This window comes from Staurois parvus, unplaced genomic scaffold (genome assembly GCF_062004578.1).
Source record: "Staurois parvus isolate SC_StPar_1 unplaced genomic scaffold, SC_StPar_1.0 ptg000048l, whole genome shotgun sequence".
Taxonomy (NCBI): Eukaryota; Metazoa; Chordata; class Amphibia; order Anura; family Ranidae; genus Staurois; species Staurois parvus.
In genome coordinates, this window is record NW_028317844.1 from 9,197,329 (window position 1) to 9,222,500 (window position 25,172).

General features: G+C 40.8%; 1 protein-coding gene across 3 annotated transcripts in view; it reads left to right on the top strand.

The window, feature by feature from the left end:
* Window positions 1-25,172, top strand: part of LOC149470344 (E3 ubiquitin-protein ligase HACE1) — a 134,714-nt gene that overhangs the window by 13,144 nt on the left and 96,398 nt on the right. For all 3 annotated transcript variants that reach the window (XM_089665122.1, XM_089665130.1, XM_089665139.1), the window contains 5 exons: window positions 4,066-4,155; window positions 9,567-9,671; window positions 16,132-16,207; window positions 17,714-17,845; window positions 23,922-24,004. In XM_089665122.1, the coding sequence (XP_089521248.1) occupies window positions 4,066-4,155; window positions 9,567-9,671; window positions 16,132-16,207; window positions 17,714-17,845; window positions 23,922-24,004 (486 nt within the window). The remainder of the gene's footprint in view (window positions 1-4,065; window positions 4,156-9,566; window positions 9,672-16,131; window positions 16,208-17,713; window positions 17,846-23,921; window positions 24,005-25,172) is intronic.

Below are 25,172 nucleotides of genomic sequence, written 5' to 3' on the forward strand. Positions count from 1 at the left end.
TGAAAAACAACCCCACACCATAATCGCCCTCCATTACATGTTACACTTGGCACAATGCAGTCAGGCAAGCACCGTTTGCTTGGCAACCGCCAAACCCAGACACATCCATCTGATTGCCAGACAGAGAAGCGTGAGTCATCACTCCAGAGAACATGTCTTCATTGCTCTAGAGTCCAGTGGCGGTGTGCTTTACATTGCACTTGGTGATGTAAGGCTTGGATGCAGCTGCTAGGCCATGGAAACCCATTCCATGAAGCTCTTTTTGCTCTGTTGTGGTAATTTAGCTATTGCTTCTGCAGACAGTTGATGACTTCTGCACTCTGTACACTTCTGCATGTGCTGCCCCCGGTTTGTCATTTTACATGGCTTACCCCTTGGTGGCTGAGTTGCTGTTGTTCCCAGTTGCTTCCACTTTGTTATAATACCACTAACAGTTGACCATGGAATATGTAGTAGCAAGGAAATTTCACAGATGGACTTATTGCACAGGTGGCAACCTATCACAGTACCACGTTTGAATTCACTGAGCTCCTGAGAGCGACCCATTCTTTCACAAATGTTTGCAGAAGCAGTCTGCATGCCTAGGTGCTTGATTTTATACACCTGTGGCCATGGAGGTGTTTGGAACACCTGAATCCAATGATTTGGTAGGATGTCCCTATACTTTTGGCAGTATAGTTTGTGTGTGTGTGTATGTGTGTGTATATATATATATATATATATATTGTGACAGTGTGGCGATCTGTCACCCTGGATTCTCAACAAGGCAGGTTGAGGGGCTCCAGGGTAAAGGTTTGATATGGAGGAAAGTGGCTTTTCACTTTCCTCCTTTGTTTGTAAGGTCCATTTTGGGATCTGGAGCCTGGAGATTTCGAAGTGATTTGGGAGGGATGAAATCTCCAATCCTGGGACAAGGTGTTGGAATAGGCCAGGAGACTGATTGCACAGGTGTGTGCAGGCCTTTAGATAGAGTCAGGACCAGGGTTCTGGGCTTCACCCCGGCAGATAGGAGTCAGGAGGGCTCCACTTGGAAGACAGGAGGTCACTGCCTGGAAGTCAGGTGGGCTTCACCTAGGAGAGGTGGAAGCCAAAAGCAGCAAGGGGCTGCTAGAGACTAGCTGTGTGCTAGTGGCCAGCTGTGAGCAAGAGCCATAATTCTTTAAGAAGTCTGCAGGAGGCAGACATCAAGCTGAGTGTAAGCCAGGAGGCTGAATCATTGTTTTGTTTGACGGTGGATACCCCTGCGTGGGAAGCTTTATGTTCTGGGACATTTTCTGTAAATAAAATTGGGCAAAAAGGCCCTTAAAGAAAGCGAGTTGCTGTGTGCGTTAACAAAGCTCTACCACTTTGAAGCGAGTTCCCACAATATATATATACACATGCACATACTAAACAGACATTTTTTTTATAAAATAAGTGCAATATATAAATATGTTTATATACTGTATTAGTAGAATGTACCTACTATTTCTTTCTTCCTTCAGTTCATCTCTCAAATGCAAGCTTTTTTTCTGCTATTCTCAAACACCCTGGGTGGTTATGTTCATTCTCCATTCCCCTCCATGTGAATGTAGCCACCCTTTCCTGCTCACCCCTGAGATGGACTACACATCTGTGTGAAGATGCATTCAGTGCTATTGGAATTGTAGTATGCGGAGAGTAGAGCATGTGATCAGAAATTAGGGGCACTGCTCAATCTACACTAGTAGCCCTAGTTTAAAAAAAACAAAAAATAAAAAGAATAAAAACAACAAAAAAAAAGAGCTGTGGTATACTTGATATTTTAAAATGATTGATGTAAAAAAAGTGGGTTTAGAGTCATTTTATTAAGACCATTGATGTGGTTTTGCTTTCTTATTAACTGTTTTGTTGTCAGATTTCAAAGCTCTGGAGACAGCAATTTTTGACGCCTTGGGTGTAAACATAATTGTAACAAATCACAAGCTATAGCAGCAACTTAGAAGAAGTGGGTTAATTTAGTATTTTATGTTATTATTTATATTAATTTTTATATTTAAGTTAGTATTTAATATTTTGAGTTTGGGCAGAACAAGGGGCACCGAAAGCCAGTTAGGGCTTTGCGACAGATTTCCTTTCATAGTTTAGTACTAAAAGTACCTCTGAAGGTTCCTTTATCACAGTCTATACAAGTATCAAATCCATTTACTATGGGTTGCACAAACCTCATAAAGTAAACAGAATACTTTCTCTACCTTCCCTGATTGTTAACAGTTCTCTCAATGCATAATGTAGTGTGCAAGACTAGGTGTGTCCTGGTGACACAGCCTTGTGAATCAGCAGTGACAAGCCTGATATCCTCACCCCTGCAACATTTTTTCATCCCCTGTACTTCAAGCATACATGAGAGAGTGCATGAAAGTGGCATATCTGCTCTAAATTCAGTAGCAGTGCAGCATTGTTGCCAGAACAACACAGAAAGCTGCATTAAGTGGACTTCATTGACAGGTTAAAGAGCTATTTGTTGGACTTTGCTGATGGACCAAGAGAAAAAAGTGTAACTACAGATGCAGATTAGTAATTATGTCTTCTATGTACCCTAAAGTCCATCATAAGCTGTGATTTTACCTTCTGTTACATTGCACCTAAAGTGGTAGTAAACTTTCTTTTTTAAACAAATTGCTGACAGGGTATTTATGACAGAAGAGACCCTATCGGTCTCTTCTGTCATAAATGCTTCCTCCTGCCTGTCATCCATCATGGACAGTGAGCCACGCATGCACAACTCAGTGAACATTTACGGCCCGATCTGTGCCACTGTGATGTGACTCCTGTGTGCATGCGTGGGAGTGACATTGCAGCCCGGCCATTCAAGTGGCCAAGGGCACGAAATCTGAAATAAAAACCAGACGAAGGTGGCAGCGCCCTGGACCCATCATATTGTTCATAGCGTAGCGCTGGAAGGCTCAGTTTGACAGGTAAGTCTGTCATAATGTACTAATATGCAGTTCATACTAGCACATTATGGCAAAACCTACCTGGGGACCCCTAAAAAAAACAAAAAAAAACAAAAGCAGAATTTACTACCACTTTAATTCTGAATAGCAGTCATCATATATGCTTGTTATTCTGTTTATGGATTGTTTCCTAATATACTGATACAACTTATTAGGTGATAAGAGCCTGTGTCGCTTAGGGGCCAGAAGACTCCATGGACCACCTATAGAAGGCCATCATAAACAACAGTGGCCACTAGTACACCTTTCAATATTTGTCCTGAAATGGGTGCAAAAGGGTCCCTGCAACTGCAACTTCATTTCATGTTCATACTGTAGCTACAATAGTAGATTAGATCTGTGTGTGCCTTTTGCTCAGATTGGCTTTCTCTGAACAGCAAATTACAGTCTCTTGTCCCTTTGAATAGGGAGAAGATAGTAAAGTGGTAGATGCTGGGACTCCATAGTACCCCACTTTGTGACAGATGTTAGTATTGGGAGAGGGGGGAATTGGTGGCAGTCTTTTGAAATGGAGGTCCATAGGGGGATAGATCACCTCTCAATTTTTTACATTAGGTCCACTTTGAGTAGGGCAATTAGAAAGGTAGAATGTTGTAGTAATGTGGTCTGCACATAATTGATTTTTTTTTACCAGAGTTTATGATGTTGATACTCACTACATTTTAAGGATTATGAAAATCTGATCCTTTATTTTGAACAATTCAAAAATTTTAAGAATACAGTTTGTGTGTCAGTACTGCTAGGGTATAAATTGCTTTTCTGATACTACATATGTTTCTTGCCATTTTTGCCATGCAGTGATGCTTCCACACACTGAGGCTAAAGTAGAGGTTGGGTTATGTCATTGCTTGTGCATGTTTGAGATGTACTTGCTGGAATCAAATGGTTATGAGACCTCCCTGCCTTTACCCCAAAGAGTGTTGGGCAGGCACACATTCCCTTAGACAGGAGATGGTCTTTGTATGATCTGGTGGTTCCAGGTTCAATAATAATAATCAAATACTTTTTTTTATTTTATTTTTGTTAAATGTTAATGACAGCAAATTAGTTGCATATAATCATGTTTATTGTATTATTTTCTCATTTTAAGGTCTGTTTTGGAATTGCTTTCAAATTCAAAATTTGACGTCAACTATGCTTTTGGAAGAGTTAAAAGAAGTTTGCTACATATCGCTGCCAAGTAAGATTTTACTCAGTCAGCAGTGTCACTTAATGAAATGTATTATTGGTGTAGTGCTTGGTCTTAGCAGAAATGTACATTTTGCACACGTTAAAACTTGTGTTTTTTACCAGAAGTTACTGTAACCTCACCCACCCAAAAAAAAGTATATATTTTCTGAAAGCGGAGGCCCTGGAGAATAAAATGGTGGTAGTTGCAATTTTTTATATTGCACAATATTTGTGCAGTTATTTATCAAAACATTTTCAGGAAAGTATACACTAAATTAATTTTGCTGCAAGCAAACACAATAATATACCCAATTTTTGTTAAAATATAAAATTAGGGGTTGTGTTGACTACATAGATACCAAACATGTTGGACACCAGGTCTTTTGTGGATGTGTTAATATGTCCTAATGCAGGCCATAGACGGGTTGAAAACCGGCCATTTAAAAAAAATCGGTCGTTCAATAGGCCGACGTTACTACCTACGGTAAAAAAAATCATCCGATTTTCGTCCCGTCTACAGCCGGCATTTAATTACTTCTGTCCCTTTCAGAGAGCTCCGCTATTATATTTGACATGAAAAAGTATTGTGGTTGCAACATTGTATCTATTTGTATCCATTTTGGATACTGATGTTATTCGGATACAAATAGATACATTGTTCCAACTGCAATACTTTTTCATGTCAAATATAATAGCGGACTGGAATTCTTCTTCTTCTTCTTCTTCTTTTTCTTCTTGCAGGTCACGGCTCATGCACAGATTTTCTATCGGTAAAACGATCGGCCAATTTGCCCATCATTGCCGGCACAATCGGACGATTTTTTTCCAACTTTACCGATAAAAAAAAATGTGCCAAATCATCGAAAAACGGCCGACCAATTACCCATTAACGGTGCGAAAATCGGCCGATTTTTTTTTTTTTTCGGCCGAAAAAACGGCCAATTTTCGACCCGTCTATGGCCTCCATAAAAGTGCACAATCAAAGTATGTTTGTGTAACCACAGACAAGTATTGCTCAGCCCCTCTAACATTGTATTAAAAACCATATTTAATAGACAACGTTCACCTTTTATAAGAATACATCAGCTTGAAAATAAAACAGGGTATTGTACAACCTGATGCAAATAAACTTGAGTAACTAATACAAAAAACTGCATGACGCACCACAAATTAGTTACCTTATATTTAAAATTCAGTTCTTCATAAACAAGCATGTAGAAGCTGGGTTTAGCCGAATAAAGTGCTGTATGCATCCAGGGATCAAAGTCACTGCTGACAAAAAATGATCAGCCACGAAAAACCATGCACAAAGCATAGCAAATTACTTCCCAGGTAGGCAGGGTTCAGCAAACATAATGGATTATAAAACACAGATGTGCCTACACTGTACTTAGCTGTTTTAAATGCATCCAAGAGTCAATTTTGCTTGTGTTGACAGTCCATCTTGCATAATCCCCCTAGTCAAAGTGCAACATGTTTCAACTCCACTGGGACTTTGTCCAAAGATCCTCCTCTTCTCAGGTCCCTCTTTGTTGTTGTCACCATGTGACCTGTATATTAACCCATTCACCTCCCTTATCCTGCACATCTGAGCATTAAACCCTTCATCTCCAAGATGCCATGATATATAACCAGTACATTAACCCCTTCCCCTCCTCTTTTCTCTGTGCATGAACTGTTTATTACAGTATCTAGTTCACCTTTACCAAGTTTCGTGTTTAATCCCCTTAATACCAGTGCGTTTTTTCATTTCCAAACAATGGCAAAAAAATGAGGTCTTGAGATTTCTACTTTCTAAAAAAGCATAATTTGGGTTTTTTTTTGTACTATTCTGCCATATTTAATTTTTATTTTAACAGAAAGTAAGTGGAACAGTTGTTTTCAAAATGTGTAGTCTTTTTTTCCCCCTTTTTTATAGAATAAAATAAAAATCCCAGCAGCCAAAAGAAAGCTCTGTCCCCCCAAAAAATAATATAAAACTCATTTGGGTACAGTGCTGCATAATGGAGGAAATGTTGCTCAAAATATCATAGTGTTGAAAATGGAAAAACAGCTTGGTAATGAAGTGAGAAACAGACTGGCACTCAAGTGGTTAATACTGTACTTAAATTACAGTATTGGAAAAAGAAAACCCAGAATCAGAATACATACATTTAAACGTAAAGTGCTGCTAAACCAACAACAGTAAGGTCAGTCTGTATATGCAGTAAAGCATGTTTGTTATACTCACTGTGGAACCTAAGGGGTTAATCCTCTGCATTGTGTAATAAGGATGTTTGATTCTGACTTCTCTGGTCCTCCCCTTCCAGCGTCCCCCTCTTATCTCTTGATAAGACATATTGTGTGAAGTCACTCTGCATATGCTCAGTTTGTCTATTGCTAGAGAGGGTATTTCTTTCTTGAGAGGGGTCATGTGATCAGCACTGGGCCAATCAGCACTGTCCATACAGAGGTCAGGGGTTCTTCATCCTCCTAGAGCAAGCTGAAATCTCCTCCTACAAGCTTTAACCAGTGCTCAGCTGGATACTGATAGAAGTCAGAAGACTGCTCTAAATGATAATGAGAAAAGGTATTTAGCAGGTTATATTTACTAAAATAATTGCATTTCCATGTGCTGTGTACTGTGGGAGACCAGATATAGTGAATGCAGGGTCCTGTGTTTAGTAACCTTTTCAGCTGGCCGTACATTATACAATTTGCATATTCAATTTCCTTTAGATTTACCTTCGACTATGTAGTGCAAGGGCCTGTCTGACTGTATACAAATTGAAAGTGTTTAGGTTTGACCTCGTATCATATGGTTTTAATAAATCTAAATGAAAATTGTATAATGTATGCCCAGCCGTAGGAGTTTGAGAAAAAAAATAAAAGTCTTTATATATCCTTATGCTGATTTGTTCTCTATTGATTCATGAGAAGTATGAATTTTTAAAAGCCTGCTTTAATTGATGAAGTGCGTAATAAAATCCTTTTGAGGAAGGGCAACAGCTCTGAAAGACTGTATATTACGTTCTTCTGTGAAATATCTTTACAATTCAAAGAGATCCATAGTGATATTTGATCTTATATACATATAAACTCAACCCTATGGCTTCCTGCAGAACTGGTTGTACTAGACACACAGTGGAGAGATTTATTTTTAGTAAGTACTTCTTACTCACATACTGATTGTATCTGCTGTCCAGAATGTGAGTGAGGTGTCATCATTGACTCTGTAAGCTGATTTGAAAAGCTGTATTTATACATCATGCTGAGACTTTTCATCTTGAAATATCCTCAAGGCAGTTGAAACCTGTGCATTAACTCTTCAGCTGCCCGTTCAATAATTCACATACACGTTATAGACTGGGACCCCCCCCCCCCTTTTTTTTTTTTTTGCAAGCAGAGGGCCTATTGAATCAATAGCTTGTTTTATTGATTTGTATTTTTAACTATTCTTGCATAAATTTTGATCAAAGCTAAACTTTCAGTTAAAAAATATTAATTTTAGTGTACACACATGCACAATATATAATCTGCAAAGTTGCCATTAGATAGAAAAAAGTTAGGACTTTTTCAAAAGTATCACATATTTGTGACCTCGTAGGGCTCGTTCACACTAGGCTGTTTTGCCAATGCTTGCCAAACGCCCCTATAGCGTTTGGCAAGCGTTGGTCCAGCGTTTGCGGAGCGTTATTAACGCTCAGCAAACGCTCCGCAAACGCCGCATGCGCGGTTTAGCGGCGATTGCTAGGCGTTTGCCGAGCGTTAACAACGCCCCACAAACGCCTATAATGCAGTTTGAGTGGTGTTACCGCTCCGCAAACGCCCCGCAAACGCCGGCCAGGCGTTTGCGGAGCGGCACCATAGACGAGAATAGGAGGCTTCAAAGCCTCCTGACTCGTCCAGAGGCGTCCGTTTTGCCGCGACGCAACGCGACGCAAACGCTCCCGTTAGAACAGCACCATGTGCTGTAATGTGCAGAATTGGCAGAGGCGTTTGGGAAGCTGTAAAAACGCTTACCAAACGCCTCTCTGCCGCCTGCACACAAGGCTAGTGTGAACGTAGCCTAAATGACGTGCTGTGTAAATGGTGAAAACTCCTATATTGTCAGTGGACAATGCATTAAAGTGGTAGTAAACCACAGCTTGAAAAAAAATATAAAAAAATCCCATGGAAGGTAATGTCATATCGTGCTAGTATGCATCCTGGTCGACTCGCACTGACATCACTCCCCGCATGCGGAGTCTCAGAACACAGCACAGTGTTCTGAAGGAACGCACGGGTATGCCGTTCCTTCAGAGTGCATGCGCCAGCGGACAAAGAGAGTGAATATCTCCTACATGGTGCACGTTTAGGAGATATTCATTTTACCTACAGGTAAGGTTTATTGTAAGCTTACCTGTAGGTAAAAGATACAAAAGTGGGTTTACTTCCACTTTAAAAACCTTAATAGTTCATCAATTTTAGAGTTAAGCTGAAATGATGACCCTAGAATTATTCATGGGAATGCCTAGTGGTCATAATTTATTTGGCATTTATGTATTAAAGTGGCTGTAAACCCCAGACATGAAATATGAACAAAGCATTTCCCTCTATATGTCTATGTCTATTTGTCTTAGTCCACAGTACTAGGTGTCATTGCTGTCTGCTGCCTAGTTCCTCTGCTATCAGCATGAATCGAAAGCGAGGAAGCAACACCTCTATACTGAAGCTTGGGGTGGAATGACACATACCAAACAGTTGCGTGTCCTTCCTGCATTTTTACGGCAATACTATCACTAGTGTGACAAGTGTTGCTAGTAAACTTTTTGACCCATGCTTTACAAGACTGTTTGAACAAACAACTAGACTCATACCTAAAAGTTACCAAGTAATGACAGTTTCAGTATTTGTTTTGACCATCACCCCGCTAGGCAAGAGAAACATGAACAGCACAGATGATTTATACAAATGGGCAATTTTTAATGTGTTTTCTAAAACTTACCCTCCCAACAATTGTCATGCATTTGTAAGAGATGATATCCAGTTCTCACTAGTCTGTCATAGATGAGACACCTAGTCTGTGCCTATCTCATACATCATATCAGTGAAAAAGCTGTAACTGCATTGAACTGCTACATACATTATCCCTTGCATTTTAGCAGAGATGATAATGAATAATGAAACACTAAACTGCAAAATTATTGAAATGAAAAGTCTTGGCGACCTCTCAGTTGAGGCCAGCAACTCATTCTGAGAATCATTGCACTAAATATTTATTCAGCACAACTCCCTGAATTTTGTCCTTTGATTGTATCCTCTTATCTTCAAGCAATAAAACATATTTTGTAATATGTGTAGCTATTTAGTAGCATGAGTCTGTTGTCTATCATTTTGATCTTTTTGTAGTTTTTAATGCTTTCTATGTTTTGATTTTTTGTCTTTTTTTTTTTTCTGTAGCTGTGGATCAGTGGAATGCTTGGTTTTGCTTTTAAAGAGAGGAGCCAATCCAAATTATCAGGATATTTCGGGATGCACACCTCTTCATTTAGCTGCTCGCAATGGGTATGCTTTTACAGTTTAAGCCCTGGCAAATATTTTATCATAAAATGTGTAAATAAAAAACTCTGTGCTAGTTCAGAAAACTTAGCTTGTCTAAGCAGCTTGCACAAAATCCGAATACAAAGATTTAACAAAAGTAATTGTAAAACAGTGCAGCATTTGAAGTAAAATTGTAGTAAAAACTGAACATATACCGTATATACTCGAGTATAAGCCGACCCGAATATAAGCCGAGGTACCTAATTTTACCACAAAAAACTGGGAAAAACTATTGACTCGAGTATAAGCCGAGGGTGGGAAATGAGGCACCTACTAGTCAATGTAAAAAATAAAGATGGAGACCAATAAAATCACATGAATAAAATCACAAGGAAGAAGAAAACATTTCGCGCCCCCCCGCGCGACTGTAAATAGTATCATTTGTCTGTAAAATTGTTATAAGTAGGAATAGTGCCCCATCATTGGTGTCAGTGGGAGGAATAGTGCCCCATCATTAGTATCAGTGGGAGGAATAGTGCCCCATCATTGGTGTCAGTGGGAGGAATAGTGCCCCATCATTGGTATCAGTGGGAGGAATAGTGCCCCATCATTGGTGTCAGTGGGAGGAATAGTGCCCCATCATTGGTGTCAGTGGGAGGAATAGTGCCCCATCATTGGTATCACTGGGAGGAATAGTGCCCCATCGTTGGTGTCAGTGGGAGGAATAGTGCCCCATCATTAGTATCAGTGGGAGGAATAGTGCCCCATCATTGGTGTCAGTGGGAGGAATAGTGCCCCATCGTTGGTGTCAGTGGGAGGAATAATGCCCCATCATTAGTATCAGTGACACCAATGATGCGGCACTATTCCTCCCACTGACACCAATGACACTTGCTGACCCCTGTTGCAGTATGGTGCTGCTGCAGCCAGCATATGTGGTTGCAGCAGCACCTCTGCACTGCACACTTACTGGCTTTTCCCTCACTCGATTTTCGCGGGTCCGCTCGGCTCCGCCTCCTCGCCCGTGATTGGCCGCCTGTGTACCTTTCCTGAGCTACAGTTCTGGCGGCCAATCACCGGTGAGGAGGCGGAGCCGAGCGGCAGGAGTGAGGGAGTGGCTGGAGTGACGGAAGGAGCAGCGCTTCCTGGATGGATCATCGTGGGAGCCAGGTAAGAGACAGCAGCCCTCTGCCCACCCCTGTACGCGCCCCCCTTGACGGAGGGGGGGCGCGCCCCACTATTTATACTTGTTGACTCGAGTATAAGCCGAGGGGGGCGTTTTTCAGCACAAAAAATGTGCTGAAAAACTCGGCTTATGCTCGAGTATATACGGTACCTATTAAATGGACGCATCATACATGTGAAACTAAGTGGACGCATCATACATGTGAAAATTGTATATTCCGAGATGGCGGCTCCACTCCACGTCTGTATAAGCTCATAATATGTCATTGTCATTCGAAAGATATTGATCATGGATCTACACTGTTTAAGATTTTCACTGGGAGATGGGACTTTTCTTTATGGACTTTTTTGTTTTTTGATACATTTTATTTATTTGTTGATTCACATAAAATTTTCCCTTTGGTTAATTATTGTATTATTAATTGAGTTTACTTACATTATTTGTGGATCTATTCACTCAATTTTTGACCTAGTATGTGTATTTAGTTTGATAAGGTAATAGCTGCATTTGCACTACAGTCTTATTTGAAGCGCTGCACTGTTTTACAAATATTTTATCATGCTTATGATATAACCTGACATCCACAATTGCTGTATATGCTGGAACCACCCAGATTGTACATTTTGTTTTCCAGTGTGTTCACACTTCTGCTTTTTGTACAAAGTGTTTTATTTTTATTAATACAGATATACTTTGAGGAACAGGAGTATCTGAACACCCTGCGATTTTGCAAGTTCTCCCACTTAGAAATCATGGAGGGGTCTGAAATTCACATTGTAGGTGCATTCCCATTCTGAGAGACAGAATTTAAAAAAAAAATCAGGAAATCACATTGTATGATTTTTAAAGAATTTATTTGTCTTGCACTGCTGAACATAAGTATTTGAACACCTGTTCTATTGGATTTAGGTCTGGAGACTGGCTAGGCCACTCCAGAACATTGATATGCTTCTTACAGAGCTACTCCTTGGTTATCCTGGCTGTGTGCTTCGGGTCGTTGTCATGTTGGAAGACCCAACCATGACCCATCTTCAATGCTCTGACTGAGGGAAGTAGGTTGTTGCTCAAAATCTCACAGTAAATGGCCCCATTCATCCTCTCCTTAATACAGTGCAGTCACCCTGTCCCCTTCACAGAAAAGCACCCCCAAACCATGATGTTACCACACCCCCATGCTTCACAGTAGGGATGGTGTTCTTGGGATGCAACTCATCCTTCTTTTTCCTCCAAACACGATGAGCGAAGTTTAGACTAAAAAGTTCTACTTTGGTCTCATCTGACCACATGACTTTCTCCCATGCCTCCTCTGGATCATCCAGATGGTCATTGGCAAACTTCAGACGGGCCTGGACATGTGATGACTTGAGCAGGGGAACCTTCCGTGCAATGCATGATTTGAAACCATGACGGCGTAGTGTTCTACCGACAGTGACTTTTGAAACTGTGGTCCCAGCTCTCTTCATGTCATTGACCAGCTCCGCCCTTGTAGTTCTGGGCTGATTCCTCACCTTTCTTATCATTAGTGATACCGCACAAGGTGAGATCTTGCATGGAGCCCCAGTCCGAGGGAGACTGACAGTTGTCTTTAGCCTCTTCCATTTTCTAACAATTGCTCCAATAGTTGATCTATTTTCACCCAGCTGCTTGGCAGTTGCCCCGTAGCCCTTCCCAGCCTTGTGGAGGTCCACAATTTTGTCTCTGGTGTCTTTTGACAGCTCTTTGGTCTTGCCCATGGTAGTAGTTGGCGTCTGACTGACTGTAGGGTGGACAGGTGTCTTTAAAGAGCTCAGACAGGTGCTACTAAGTTAGATTAATGAGTGGCGTAAAGGTGGACTTTTTAAAGGCACAGTAACAGGTCTTTGAGAGCCAGAATTCTTGCTGTTTGTTAGTTGTTCAAATACTTATATTCAGCAATGCATGACAAATAAATTCTTTAAAAATCATACAATGTGATTTCCTGAATTTCTTTTTTAAATTCTGTCTCTCAGAGTGGGAATGCACCTACAATGTGAATTTCAGACCCCTCCATGATTTCTAAGTGGGAGAACTTGCAAAATCGCAGGGTGTTCAAATACTTCTGTTCCTCACTGTACAGTGGATATAAAAAGTATACACGCCCCTGTTAAAATGTTACGTTTCTGTGATGTAAAAAAGTGAGACAGATAAATAATTTCAGAACTTTTTCCACCTTTAATGTAACCTATAAACTGTACAACTCAGTTTAACAACAAACAAATATTTTAGGTGCAGGGAAGGAAAAAATAAAAAGCTAAAATAATATGGTTGCATAAGTGTGTGCACCCTTAAACTAATACTTTGTTGAAGCACCTTTTGATTTTATTACAGCCCACTCTTCCTTGCAAAAACTCTCCAAATCTATCATTGCGAGGGCATCTCTTGTGCACAGCCCTCTTAAGATCACCCCACAGATTCTCCATTGGATTCAGGTCTGGGCCCTGGCTGGTCCATTCCAAAACTTTAATCTTCTTCTGGTGAAGCCATTCCTTTGTTGATTTGGAGGTCATTGTCATGCTGAAATAAGTTCCTCTTCATGTTCAGCTTTCTAGCAGAAGCCTGAATGTTTTGTGCCAATGTTGACTGGTATTTGGAACTGTTCATAATTCCCTCTACCTTGACTATGGCCCCAGTTCCAGCTGGAGGAAAAACAGCCCCAAAGCATGATGCTGCCACCACCATGCTTCACTGTGGGTATGGTGTTCTTCTGGTGATGTGCAGTGTTGTTTTTACGCCAAACATATCTTTTGGAATTATGACCAGAAAGTTCAACCTTGGTTTCATCAGACCATAACACATTTTCCCACATGCTTTTGGGAGACTTCAGATGTGTTTTTGAAAAATTAAGCCAGACTTGGACATTTTCTTCATAAGAAAAGGCTTCCGATTTGCCACTCTACCTCATAGCCCAGACATATGAAGAATACGGGAGATTGTTGTCAAAGTTACCACACAGTCAGTACTTGCCAGCTATTCCTGCAGCTCCTTTAATGTTGCTGTAGGCCTCTTGGCAGCCTCCCAGACCAATTGTCTTCTGGTCTTTTCATCAGTTTTGGAGGGATGTCCAGTTCTTGGTAATGTCACTGTTGCGCCATATTTTCTCCACTTGATGATGACTGTCTTCACTGTATTCCATGGTATATCTAATACCTTGGAAATTCTTTTGTACTCCTGACTGATACCTTTTAACAATGAGATCCCTCTGATGCTTTGGAAGCTCTCTGCAGACCATGACTTTTGCTGTAGGATGCGACTAAGAAAATGTCAGGAAAGACCTACTAGAACAGCTGAACCTTATTTGGGGTTAATCAGAGGTACTTTAAATAATGGCAGGTGTGTACTGACTCCTATTTAACATGATTTTGAATGTGATTGCTTAATTCTGAACACAGCTACTGTACATCCCCAGTTATAAGAGGGTGTGCAATATTTTAGTTTTTTTATGTTTACTCCCCCCTCCACAGCCACAAAAGATTTCAGTTTGTTTTTCAATTGAGTTGTACAGTTTATAGGTCACACTGAAGGTGGTTAACCCCAAATGAAATGATTTATCTTTGTCTCATTTTTTTTTTTTTTACATCATAGAAACCTGACATTTTAACCTGACAAACCTGACAAGAGTGTGTAGACTTTTTATATCCACTGTACATTGGCAGGGATGTACAATTCATATCGCCTGACGCCCGGGACATGCAGTTCCGGGTGCCAGGCAGGTAGTTTTTTTTTTTTGCTTTTAGCCCTGCTGTGGCCAAGCAGCAGGGATCACCTGTCAGGTGGAAGCATTCGAGCAGTAGCGCTGCCTCCCGATTGCTTCCACACAGCCCATAGTGCCAGCCTTTCCCCCCACTGCCCACTATATGTCCCAGGCTCCGCTTGCCCATCTGCGGACCTGGGACTGGTTCAGTGGCTGCCGCCGGGATGTGGTATAGGGGAGAGAGGAGAGCGGACACATCCGCTCCCCTCTCCTTCTTGTCCTGACCCGGAAGTGATGTGACATCGCTTCTGGGTTCCTGTTTGACAGATTCCTGGTCATTGACGCCGGGAAAGAATGTATTGTGGTGCGATGTGCACTGCATTACATTCAGGGCAGCACAAGGAAGATCCCTGGATGTCTCAAAAAAGGGAACTTGTCACCAAAAAAAACTCATCACATAGGGTCCTTTTTGTCCCCTATGTGATTAGAAAAAAGAGAAAAAAGTTGAGTAAAAATTTTTTTCTTATTAAAAGTGGAAGTTACAACCAAGCATATAATCCCCCCCCCCCCCAAAAAAAAAGTTTTCAAGGCTCCCCACCCCCACATATGTACGCATGCACAAACGTAAAAGCACGCGCTGGGGCACCTACACATGAAAACGTTGATTGCGATACACATATTACATATCACCGCACACACCAGAATGAGAGCAATAATTCTAGCACCAGACCTTCTCCGTGATGCTAAACTGATGACCTGTAAGGGGCTTTAAAAGTGCCACCTATAGAAAATATTGGATACTAAAGTTTGTTGCTGTTTCATAAGTGCACGCAAATTTAAGGTTTGACATGTTGGACGTCTATTTACCCGATGCAACCTCGTCTTTTTTATATTTTTTAAAAAATTGGATAATTTATTTCTTTTTGTGCCCCAAAATTAACTTAAGCGTATTTTTTACTTAAATTTTGCGTTTCCTAGACCTTTGTGATAATATCGTGTGACATAAAAAATTTAAACTACTGCTATGTTATTCTCTAGGATAATTGATTTCAGAAAATATATAATGTTTGGGGATTTTGTGTCATCTTCAGGCCTTAAATTATTTTTTAAAAGTGTGCAAAAAACGCAAAAACAGCTCTGGCAATGAAATGGATAAAGGATAAGCCCAACACTCCCCTTCACTGACGAGTAGCCAATCTGTGTTCATTACGCTGCAAGGTCTCTCTCCTCCCTGCTAGTCCCCGGGTGCGGTGCTGGAGACAGGCAGGGAGGGGAGGAGGAAATAAACAGCACAATGTTAAAAATATTGAACGTTTAAGTCGCCATAAAGCCCCTTTTTGTTTTTAAAAGCCCCAGACATTGCTTAAAGCAGATTTATATATGGTTTTGGTTAAAATGTATGCTTTTTTTTATCGGATAAGTAGATTGTCATGAGGGACAAGTAAATTGGGACTCCAATTTAGTCCCTGGAAAAGTAGGTTTTTTTTAACATTTCCACACCCCTGACTAGGGATTACACAAAATATTATAACTGATCAATACATCAATAGAACATCTTAAAATGAGTGATTGTTTACATGTTTTTTCAGGCAGAAGAAATGCATGAGCAAACTGTTAGAATACAATGCAGATGTCAACATTTGCAATAATGAAGGACTCACTGCTGTAAGTATTTTTTTGCGGCTTAATATAATGATGCAGTTAGCTACTTTGCCTAAAATCCCATGAAAGTTATTTCTAGTGTTTAAAAATCATGGTGAAGTTTAGAAGAAAAGTATACTTTTTGAAGCCAGTCTTTTTTTTTTAGTTTCCACTAAAGCAGCAGAGAGAAGTAAGAACTTCTGTTAGTTTCTTGTCAGGTGTTAGAAGGACAGAAATAAGGGAAAATCTCCGCAGTGGAGGTACAGATAGTGTTGGCTTTAAAATAAGCCTTTTATTGGAGAAATATTGTGCTTGCTGTCAGTGAAAATGCTAGTTACTTGGCTGTTATGCTGATACCTTAGCTTCAAAACTTTAAGACACTGTCCCAAAGCAAGTGGCAGCTCAGGTAGAGCACCTCCTGATCTACACACTGTTTCAAGTTATAGGTTGAACCTGCTGAAGCACAAGAGCCAGCATGACAACTAGACAACTGTTATTTAAGGGGAGGCCAACAATGGCAGCCTCAGTGTTTCCCTACCAAAAGAGTTTCTTTTTTTTTATTGAGTTTTGAAGGACATACAACAGACAGAATGTTGCATAGAGTTGTGAGATAACAATCATAAATCAACAAAAGAAGAAAGGAAACAGGCTCATCGATGGAAATGCATATACATAATACAATGTCAGTGTATAACAGTGTATTAATCAGCAATATCAGACATCTGAGTAGACATATCGGAATTGAAATGATTCCATGGTTCCCAAACTTCATCAAAAAGGGGGACAAGATTAGCAAGCATAGCAGTGAGGTACTCCATTGTTCTAATCTCAGCGATAACCTTCACCAATTCTGAACATGCAGGAGATGTAGTAGATAGCCAATGGGAATGGTTCTCCTGGCCGCTGTTAAGACATGAGAGGATAGTTTCTTGGCAGATTTGGAGAGGCCTGTAAAAGGTAGGCTTAGTAAAAAGTGATTTGGGTCACATGGGATATGGACCTGTAGAAGTAGCCGCAAAATGCTAAGGACCTCTCTCCAGAAAGGTGCAATGTGTTGGCAAAGCCAGAAAATGTGAAAAAGAGTGCCAATTTCCTCGCCACGTCGCCAGCAGACAGGAGAAACACTCGGATTGCGAGCATGGAGAACCAGGAGTCTTGTACCAGGACATCAAAATTTTATAAGTGTTTTCTTTATATACCACACATATAGAAGATCTAGAGGCGACTTCCCAGATCCTGCTACATTGATCTAAGAGGATATCTTGTTGAAGGATTCGGGGCCACTTTCGCATATAAAGGTGTGTATCAGTAGAAAGGGGACAAGTGTCTTGAAGTAACTTATAGATAGAGGAAATTAGGCCCCCTTGGTATGGACCCTGAATGCAGATGCATTCGAAAAGAGTAAGCTTCTCTAGAGTCAGGGAGGAAAAAGAGTTTCTTTTTAGGTGATCTCAAGGCAGAAATGAAAGAAAATGGACAAGTCAGCAGTTTGTTTTTGTTAACTGAAAACGTCTCTTGTATTTTGTTAAGATTCACTGGTTAGCCGTAAATGGGCGGACCGAGCTTCTTCACGACCTTGTGCAGCATGTCAGCAACGTAGATGTGGAAGATGCAATGGGCCAAACAGCACTACATGTGGCATGTCAGAATGGGCACAAGACTGTAAGTGTTTTTTTTCTAATATTTCAAGTTCTCCTTTTTTAACCACTTGGCTACTGGGCACTTCATGCCCAGGCCAATTTTCTGCTTTCAGCACCGTCGCACTTTGAATGATAATTGCGTGATCATGCAACACTGTACTCATATGACATTTTTATAATTTTTTTTCACACAAATAGAGCTTTCTTTTGGTGGTATTTAATTGCCGCTGGGTGTTTTATTTTTTGCTCTATAAACAAAAAAGAGCAAATCATAAAAAAAAAAAAAATAGTTTTTCTTTGTTTCTGTTATAAAATTTTGCAAACAGGTAATTTTTCTCCTTCACTGATGTTCGTTGATGAGGCTGCACTGATAGGCAGCACTGCACTGATAGGCAGCACTGCACTGATAGGCTGCACTGCTGGGCACTGATAGGTGGCACTGATGAGGTGGCACGGATAGACAGCACTGATAGGCAGCACTGCTGGGCACTGATAGGCGGGGCTGATGAGCTGGCACTGATACTGCACTGATAAGCAACAATGATGGACACTGATGGGTGGCACTCCCGGGCAGCACTGATGGGGGGCACTGCTGGGCAGCACTGATGGGGGGCACTGCTGGGCACAGGTAGGTGCCACTTGCAGGCACTGATGGGCAGTAATGGACACGGGGGGCTGCCCACAATTGCTGGGCACTTGTGGGCAGCACTGGTGGGTCGCACTGCTGGGCACTGATCATCAGAGCACTGATGATCGGTGTCGATCCGTTCTCTGACAATTGCCGGTTATCGGCAGTACTTTCCTCACGCTGTCACAGAAAGTGCAGCCGATAACCGGCAACTGCATTTACCTGTGATCTGCTGTGTCATTGGACATGGCTGATCACGTGGTAATAGGCCACTATGATTGGCTTTTTACCACATCACGTGATCAGCTGTGTCCTTAGGACACAGCGATCACAGAGATCTCCAGGTACGCGCCACCGGGGGCGCGCGTTCTTGGAGGACGTCATATGATGCTTTCCCAGAACTGGACAACCACACTGTAGCTATAGCGCGGCTGTCAAGTGGTTAATGCAACCTCGCTCCTTACACATTGAAATGTAGCAAAGTAGGGAGAGTATTGTTTGCTTTGAGTCTGAAATAGGTGAATCTTGCTGTCCTTGTATAGATGTCCCTGGGCTGAAGTTGATATGCCCCCCCCCCGCCCCACCAGTTTGAATTGCTGCACTGAAGCACTGGGTCAAGGACAATGTATAAAGTAGCCCAGTCAGTGCAAGCCTCCTGGGGGTGGGGGGGTTTGCTTAGGAACATGTTACACCTGCAGTACAGTCACCCTAGGAAAGGAAGTGTGTTAAAGACAGGATTACCAAGTTAAAATTAAAGAAAAATGTTTGGAAGAAAATAATGCAGCCACAAGCAGAATATACCACATTCTCATGAGTAAAAATTCGAGTGGCTCTCTTGATATTACCACCCAACAGTAATATTATTTACCATATAGTGTCCTAAATTAAAGAAGAACTTCTGGCAAAATGTTTATTTTCCCACGCAGTGGGGCTGTGGCTGCTCATTTTGTCCAAGGGAGCAAGGAAAAGTTATACTTACCTGATCCTTCAATCCTCCAGAAACTCACGCTCTCCCATGCCCAGCGGTGGACTGTTCCTGCTGGCCTTATGTCCTGAGCCGATCTATGGGCGTGATGAGGTCAGGATCAATCCATTCAGAAGACCACTAGTGCTCTGGGGGGCAGGAGTGGCGGGGAACATTCTTGCCCTTGGAGGATTGGCAAATTATGTAGGTAGATCTCTGCTCTGCAGTCCCCTAGACAAAAACGAGCAGTTAATCCATGCAGTATGGGCACAGCCACATTGCATGAGAAAGTAAACATTTTGCCATGTGTTCTTCCTGTATGCTGTGTGCATATAGACTGGAAACATAGCATACCTACAAAACTTTATAAGGCTCCATGCACACTGGCCATTTTAATAATGCTGGTAACATTAGCTGTGTAAGGTTACATTAAAAACATGAGTTTTTCAGTGCTTTATTAGCGTTTTTGCATTAGCGTTTAGCTAAAAAAAAGTCCAAAAACTCTGCTGTGTTTTGCAGCATTAGAGCGTTTTTACAGCCAAAAAACTCCTCTAGAAACCCACTAGTTCTGGGTTTTTTTCCAGTCAAAAAACGCCCCTGCCAAAAAACGCGGTTACAGTCTGTGTGCAAGGACACATAGGATAACATGCTGGGGAGTTTACTGGCTGTAGAAAAAAACGCAAAATGCCAAAAACAGCAGCTGTAAAAATGTCCAGTGTGCATGAGGACTTAAAAAAAATAACCCATTCACTGAAAGAAAAAAGTTTTGTTTATGAAATTCCAGTGACTTTAATCATTAGGTACAAATGAAAAAGAATGAGTGAAAAACAGTGGCAGCTCTTTGTAGTTGCATAGATATTAAGTATGAAAACACAATAATGTTTCATGACTTCCCATATTATGCAGGCAACTATTGATTTCTGCAGATCTATTTTTGAAACTATCTCTTCTTACAGGGCCTAATATGTGATCAGTTTTCTTGGAGGCAGGATTGCTCCATTCTGGTACACATTATGCTATGTAACTGATATTTTGAAATATAAACACAACTTGGGTGGGAGATGTTTTATCTGTGACAGTGTTGCTTTCAGCTTCTTGCTATATAGTAATTTTTTTTACACTGACACCCAACATATTTTCATTACTTCAAACACTTAACTAACCAAAGAACTGCTGTGATATAATTCATAATTGAAATCACATTAGTGCAAGTAAAAAGATATGTGAAATATATAAAATCTCAATAATATATAACATTTGATAAAGTGTTCATATATATTTATTATGCCAAATATATAACACAAAAAATGTGTGTACATATAACGTGTATCCAAAGAAAGCGGGGGTTGACCATGTCCTTCTCTAGAAATCCTTCATCCAGGAAGAGATCAATGCACAGAGTGAAAGTGAAGGGTTAGCATTTACCACTTAGTGCAATGTAGTAAATCGATATTAAAGAAGATTCCACCACCATGTGACACGGTTAAAAGCTCTCATATCAGATGGACCATTAAGTTGTAAATGGTCATAATACGCTCAACACATCATGCCCAAGATGACTCCACCACGGCATACAAATGTTCTCAGCAACTGATGTCACAAATGGATAAAAAATATTAAATAATCTTTCATGAAATATATTAAAAATGCTCCTTGTTACACTATAAATTTATACAGTTAGGACTGCAGAATACTGGGGTGCTGTAAAGAGGCAGCATGTATTTGCAAATATGTGCAAACTAAACCCGTTTTTAACGTGAACCATTAGACAGGACAGTTTGGTTGGTTGCAGGTTGGATGGATTATATCTGATGAAATGCCGTGTGTTTGTCTGATTCCTCAGTTCAGAAGTTTGCCTCTTTGAACCACATAACCAACAACAATGTGCAACAAAGACCCTTTTTAAACATATTTCACAATGGAAGAATGTTATATTTTGTATCCATTGGTGACATCGTTTGCTGAGAACATTTGTGTGCCGTGGTGGAGTCATCCTTGGCCATGATGTGTTGACCGTATTATGAACATTTATAACTTGATGGTCCATCTGATCCAGTAATAGGCTCTTTTAACCGTGTCACATGGTGGTGGAATCTTCTCTAATAATGTAATAGAGATGCTGGGTGCAGTTACTAAAAACAAGTCATATACATGCACACAATCAACATGTAGTCATGCAGGTACTTTTAATCAGCATTTAAACCATTACATGTTCTACGCATGTGAAAGACCAACTACCAAATGAATACCTGCCCTTGCACATCATAGCAGTCACCCAGCACTCCAAGAAATAACAGAATCCAACTGCAATATTCTTGCATTGTCAAAACCTCCACTTTTATTATCACACGACACACAGGAGGATATGTTTTATAGTCATTACAATCTGCATAATAACACACACCAATAATAATGTGAGCATTACAGCATGAAATAGATACATCATTTGAAAGTGTCACAGCATAGAATGAATACATTATCGAAGCTCTGTGGAAGCTGGGAGGAACAAATCCCACCAGGACCACACTGCCCAGGTGGTCACGTAGAAGCCTTAGGCACGACCAGTCGATGAGCCCATATAGCCTTGGCAAAAATCCCAGCATCAGAGCTTCCTCTGGCCACTAGGGGAGCTTGTGCTGGTCTCATCTAAACTTCCACCTTATAAACCCTTTTTCTGGAAGCTGCCCAATAGAGGGCGGCACAACACCCACTACGGGAGGGGCTAGCAGAAGGGTTCCACGAGGATAACAGAGTCACGTTCAACCACCATATTCGTTATCTGAAAAGTCACAATTTTGCTTCCTATCTACCCCAAAACCTCTTTTCATCTCCCCCAGACTTAAGGATTTCTAACTTAGATGTCCTTAAACAGGTTTTTATCTCCTATTGTGAGGTTACTAATGTCATAAACACAGTTCATTCCATAAACACGTTTTTATCTTGCTCTCAGCAGAATATCTTGTGATTCTGTTCCTTTGGCTAAAGAAATTACATCAAGTCACTTCTCATGCCCCTGGCATTTGGGCGACAATGCTTTATTGTAAAAATTACCCAAGAAACAAAGGGTCCGAGGCCAACACATTTCATAGACATTACAAATAAAAATGTGCTAAATACTAACAAACACACTGATCTCTTCCTGGGTGAAGGATTTCTAAAGAAGGGCATTGTCAACCTGTGTTTTCTTTGGATACACTATATTGCCAAAAGTATTGGGACACGCCTCCAAACCATTGGATTCAGGTGTTCCAATCACCTCCATGGCCACTGGTGTATGAAATCAAGCACCTAGGCAGTGGTAGGCTATGAAATGACAGAGCGGGGTCAGCGCATGCCAGCTGTCTACAGACAGAGTCAGTAGCTAAAGACCTCCAAACTTTGTGTGGCCTTCAGATTATCACAACAACAGCATTAGGAGAGCTTCATGGAATGGGTTTCCATAGCCAAGCAGCTGCATCCAAGTCTGACACCACTGCATCCAATGTTTTGCATTGCACTTGGTGATGCAAGTAAAGCACACTACCACTGGACTCTAGAGCAGTGGAGATGTGTTCTCTGGAGTGACGAATCAGGCTTCTCTGTCTGGCAATCCGTTGGATGTGTCTGGCTTTGGCAGTTGCCAGGAGAATGGTACTTGCCAAACTGCATTGTGCCAAGTGTAGAGTTTGGTGGAGGGGGGATTATGGTGTGGGGTTGTTTTTTAGGGTTTGGGCTTGGCTCCTTAGTTCCAGTGAAGGCATCGGAATACCAAGACATTTTGGACAATTTCATGTTCCCAACTTTATGGGAACAGTTTGGGGATGGCCCCTTCCTGTTCCAACATGACTGCACCCCAGTGCACAAAGTAAGGTCCATAAAGACATGGATGAGCGAAATAGGGGTCAAGGAACCTAACTGGCCTGCACAGAGTCCTGACCTCAACCCGATAGAACAACTTTGGGATGAGTTAGAGCAGAGACTGAGCCAGGCCTTCTGGTCTGACATCAGTGCCTGACCTCACAAATGTGCTTCTGGAAGAATGGTCAAACATTCCCATAGACACCTTCCTAAACCTTGTGGACAATCTTCCCAGAAGAGTCGAAGTTGTTCTAGCTGCAAAGAGTGGGCCACCTCAATATTGAACCCTATGGACTAAGACTGGGATGTCATTAAAGTTCATGTGCGTGTAAAGGCTGGCGTCCCAATACTTCTGGCATTATAGTGTATGTACACAACTTTTTTTGTGTTATATAATATTTGGCTTAATTATATGAACACTTTATCTAATGTTATATATTATTGAGATTTTATTTATTTATTTCACATATCTTTTCACTTGCACTAATGCGATTTAAATTTTGAATACATATCGCATATTGGTTAGAGCTGCTTTTTGTTTATATTACTTGATTGACTGGTATCACAGTTCACAGCGGCTGCTTGTTTATATTAATTAGTGACCTAATGCAAATTTAATATGGCTTTGCTGCTGTGATGTAACATCTTTTATTTTATTATATTTTTTAGACTGTTCTATGTTTACTAGATAGTGGTGCAGATATTAACAGGCCTAATGTTTCAGGATCAACTCCACTGTACTTTGCCTGCAGGTAAGAAAGCGTCATGTCATTAACATTACAATAATTTAAGATTGGATAATACAGGTCTTTATATTATGTAACATGGAAAGGCAGGTGGTGGTACTGGCAGCAATAGCATTGCAGTAGAATAGGACGTTGCATCAGGGTTATTAACATCTGATTATTTTTTTGGGGGTAGCACATACACTTTACATTTCTTTCAGTTTCTATAACTCAGTGTTATTCATTTGTAAAACCATTTCAGATGTGATCAAACCTGCAATCCTGTTTCGTAGTAGTAGTAGTAGTAGGATGCAGCTGTTCAGAGCTATGTCTGTTAGCCTATGGCTTCCCAGATGTGCATTGATGGCACAACCAAATGCATTAGTTTAGCAATTAAAAATGGGAGGATCCTTCCAATGCACTTGTCTGGGGATAACAGTAGTAATTAGGCAAGGTTTGTTCAATTGTCACCCCTGATGGTTGTCTGCCGATACCGTAGACTACTGAAAATGGACAAATAGGCCAATTGTTATCTCATATCTACTGACAACCTAAGTTCTTGTTGGAGTAAATATTTCTGGTTGCACTTTTGTCTGAATACTATCAAAATGTTGGTAACTTAAAGGCAGGACTGAAAATTGGTGATAAGCACTTGAGTACAGGTTTGACCTCTCACCCTAAATGTGCATGGAGTTTATGTTTTTTTTTTTCCTGTATTTACGTAGGTTTACAAAGGTTGCACTGATCACATGAGTGCAGGTGTTGGATTTTAAGAACATTATTGTTTTATGACGTTGCTAGGCAGATCACAGATCACTGGTGGCGAACAAAAGACTGTTTATGCAACATATGGACAATATTAGATTTATGCCGTATTGGATATTATATTTTTGTAATAATTTGTAACAACAGCTGATCTTTAGTGTTTTATATTATTTGAATGGAAATATCCTCAGCACTAAAAGTCTGTTTAGCACACTTTCTCTTAAAAGGTGGGAGCAGCTATACAATATTGGAGGATGCTCATTTGATGGTTAGGAGAAATATGCAGGCTGGCATTGCTGACATTCCCCAGGAAACAGTAAATGTTCGGCTGTTAAGCTGACATCCTGCTTTCTTCACTGACCTAGAACAACTATGCAGATAAGGAAATCTGACATCCCTCGCTGCATAGTTGTTCTTGGTCAGAAAGTAT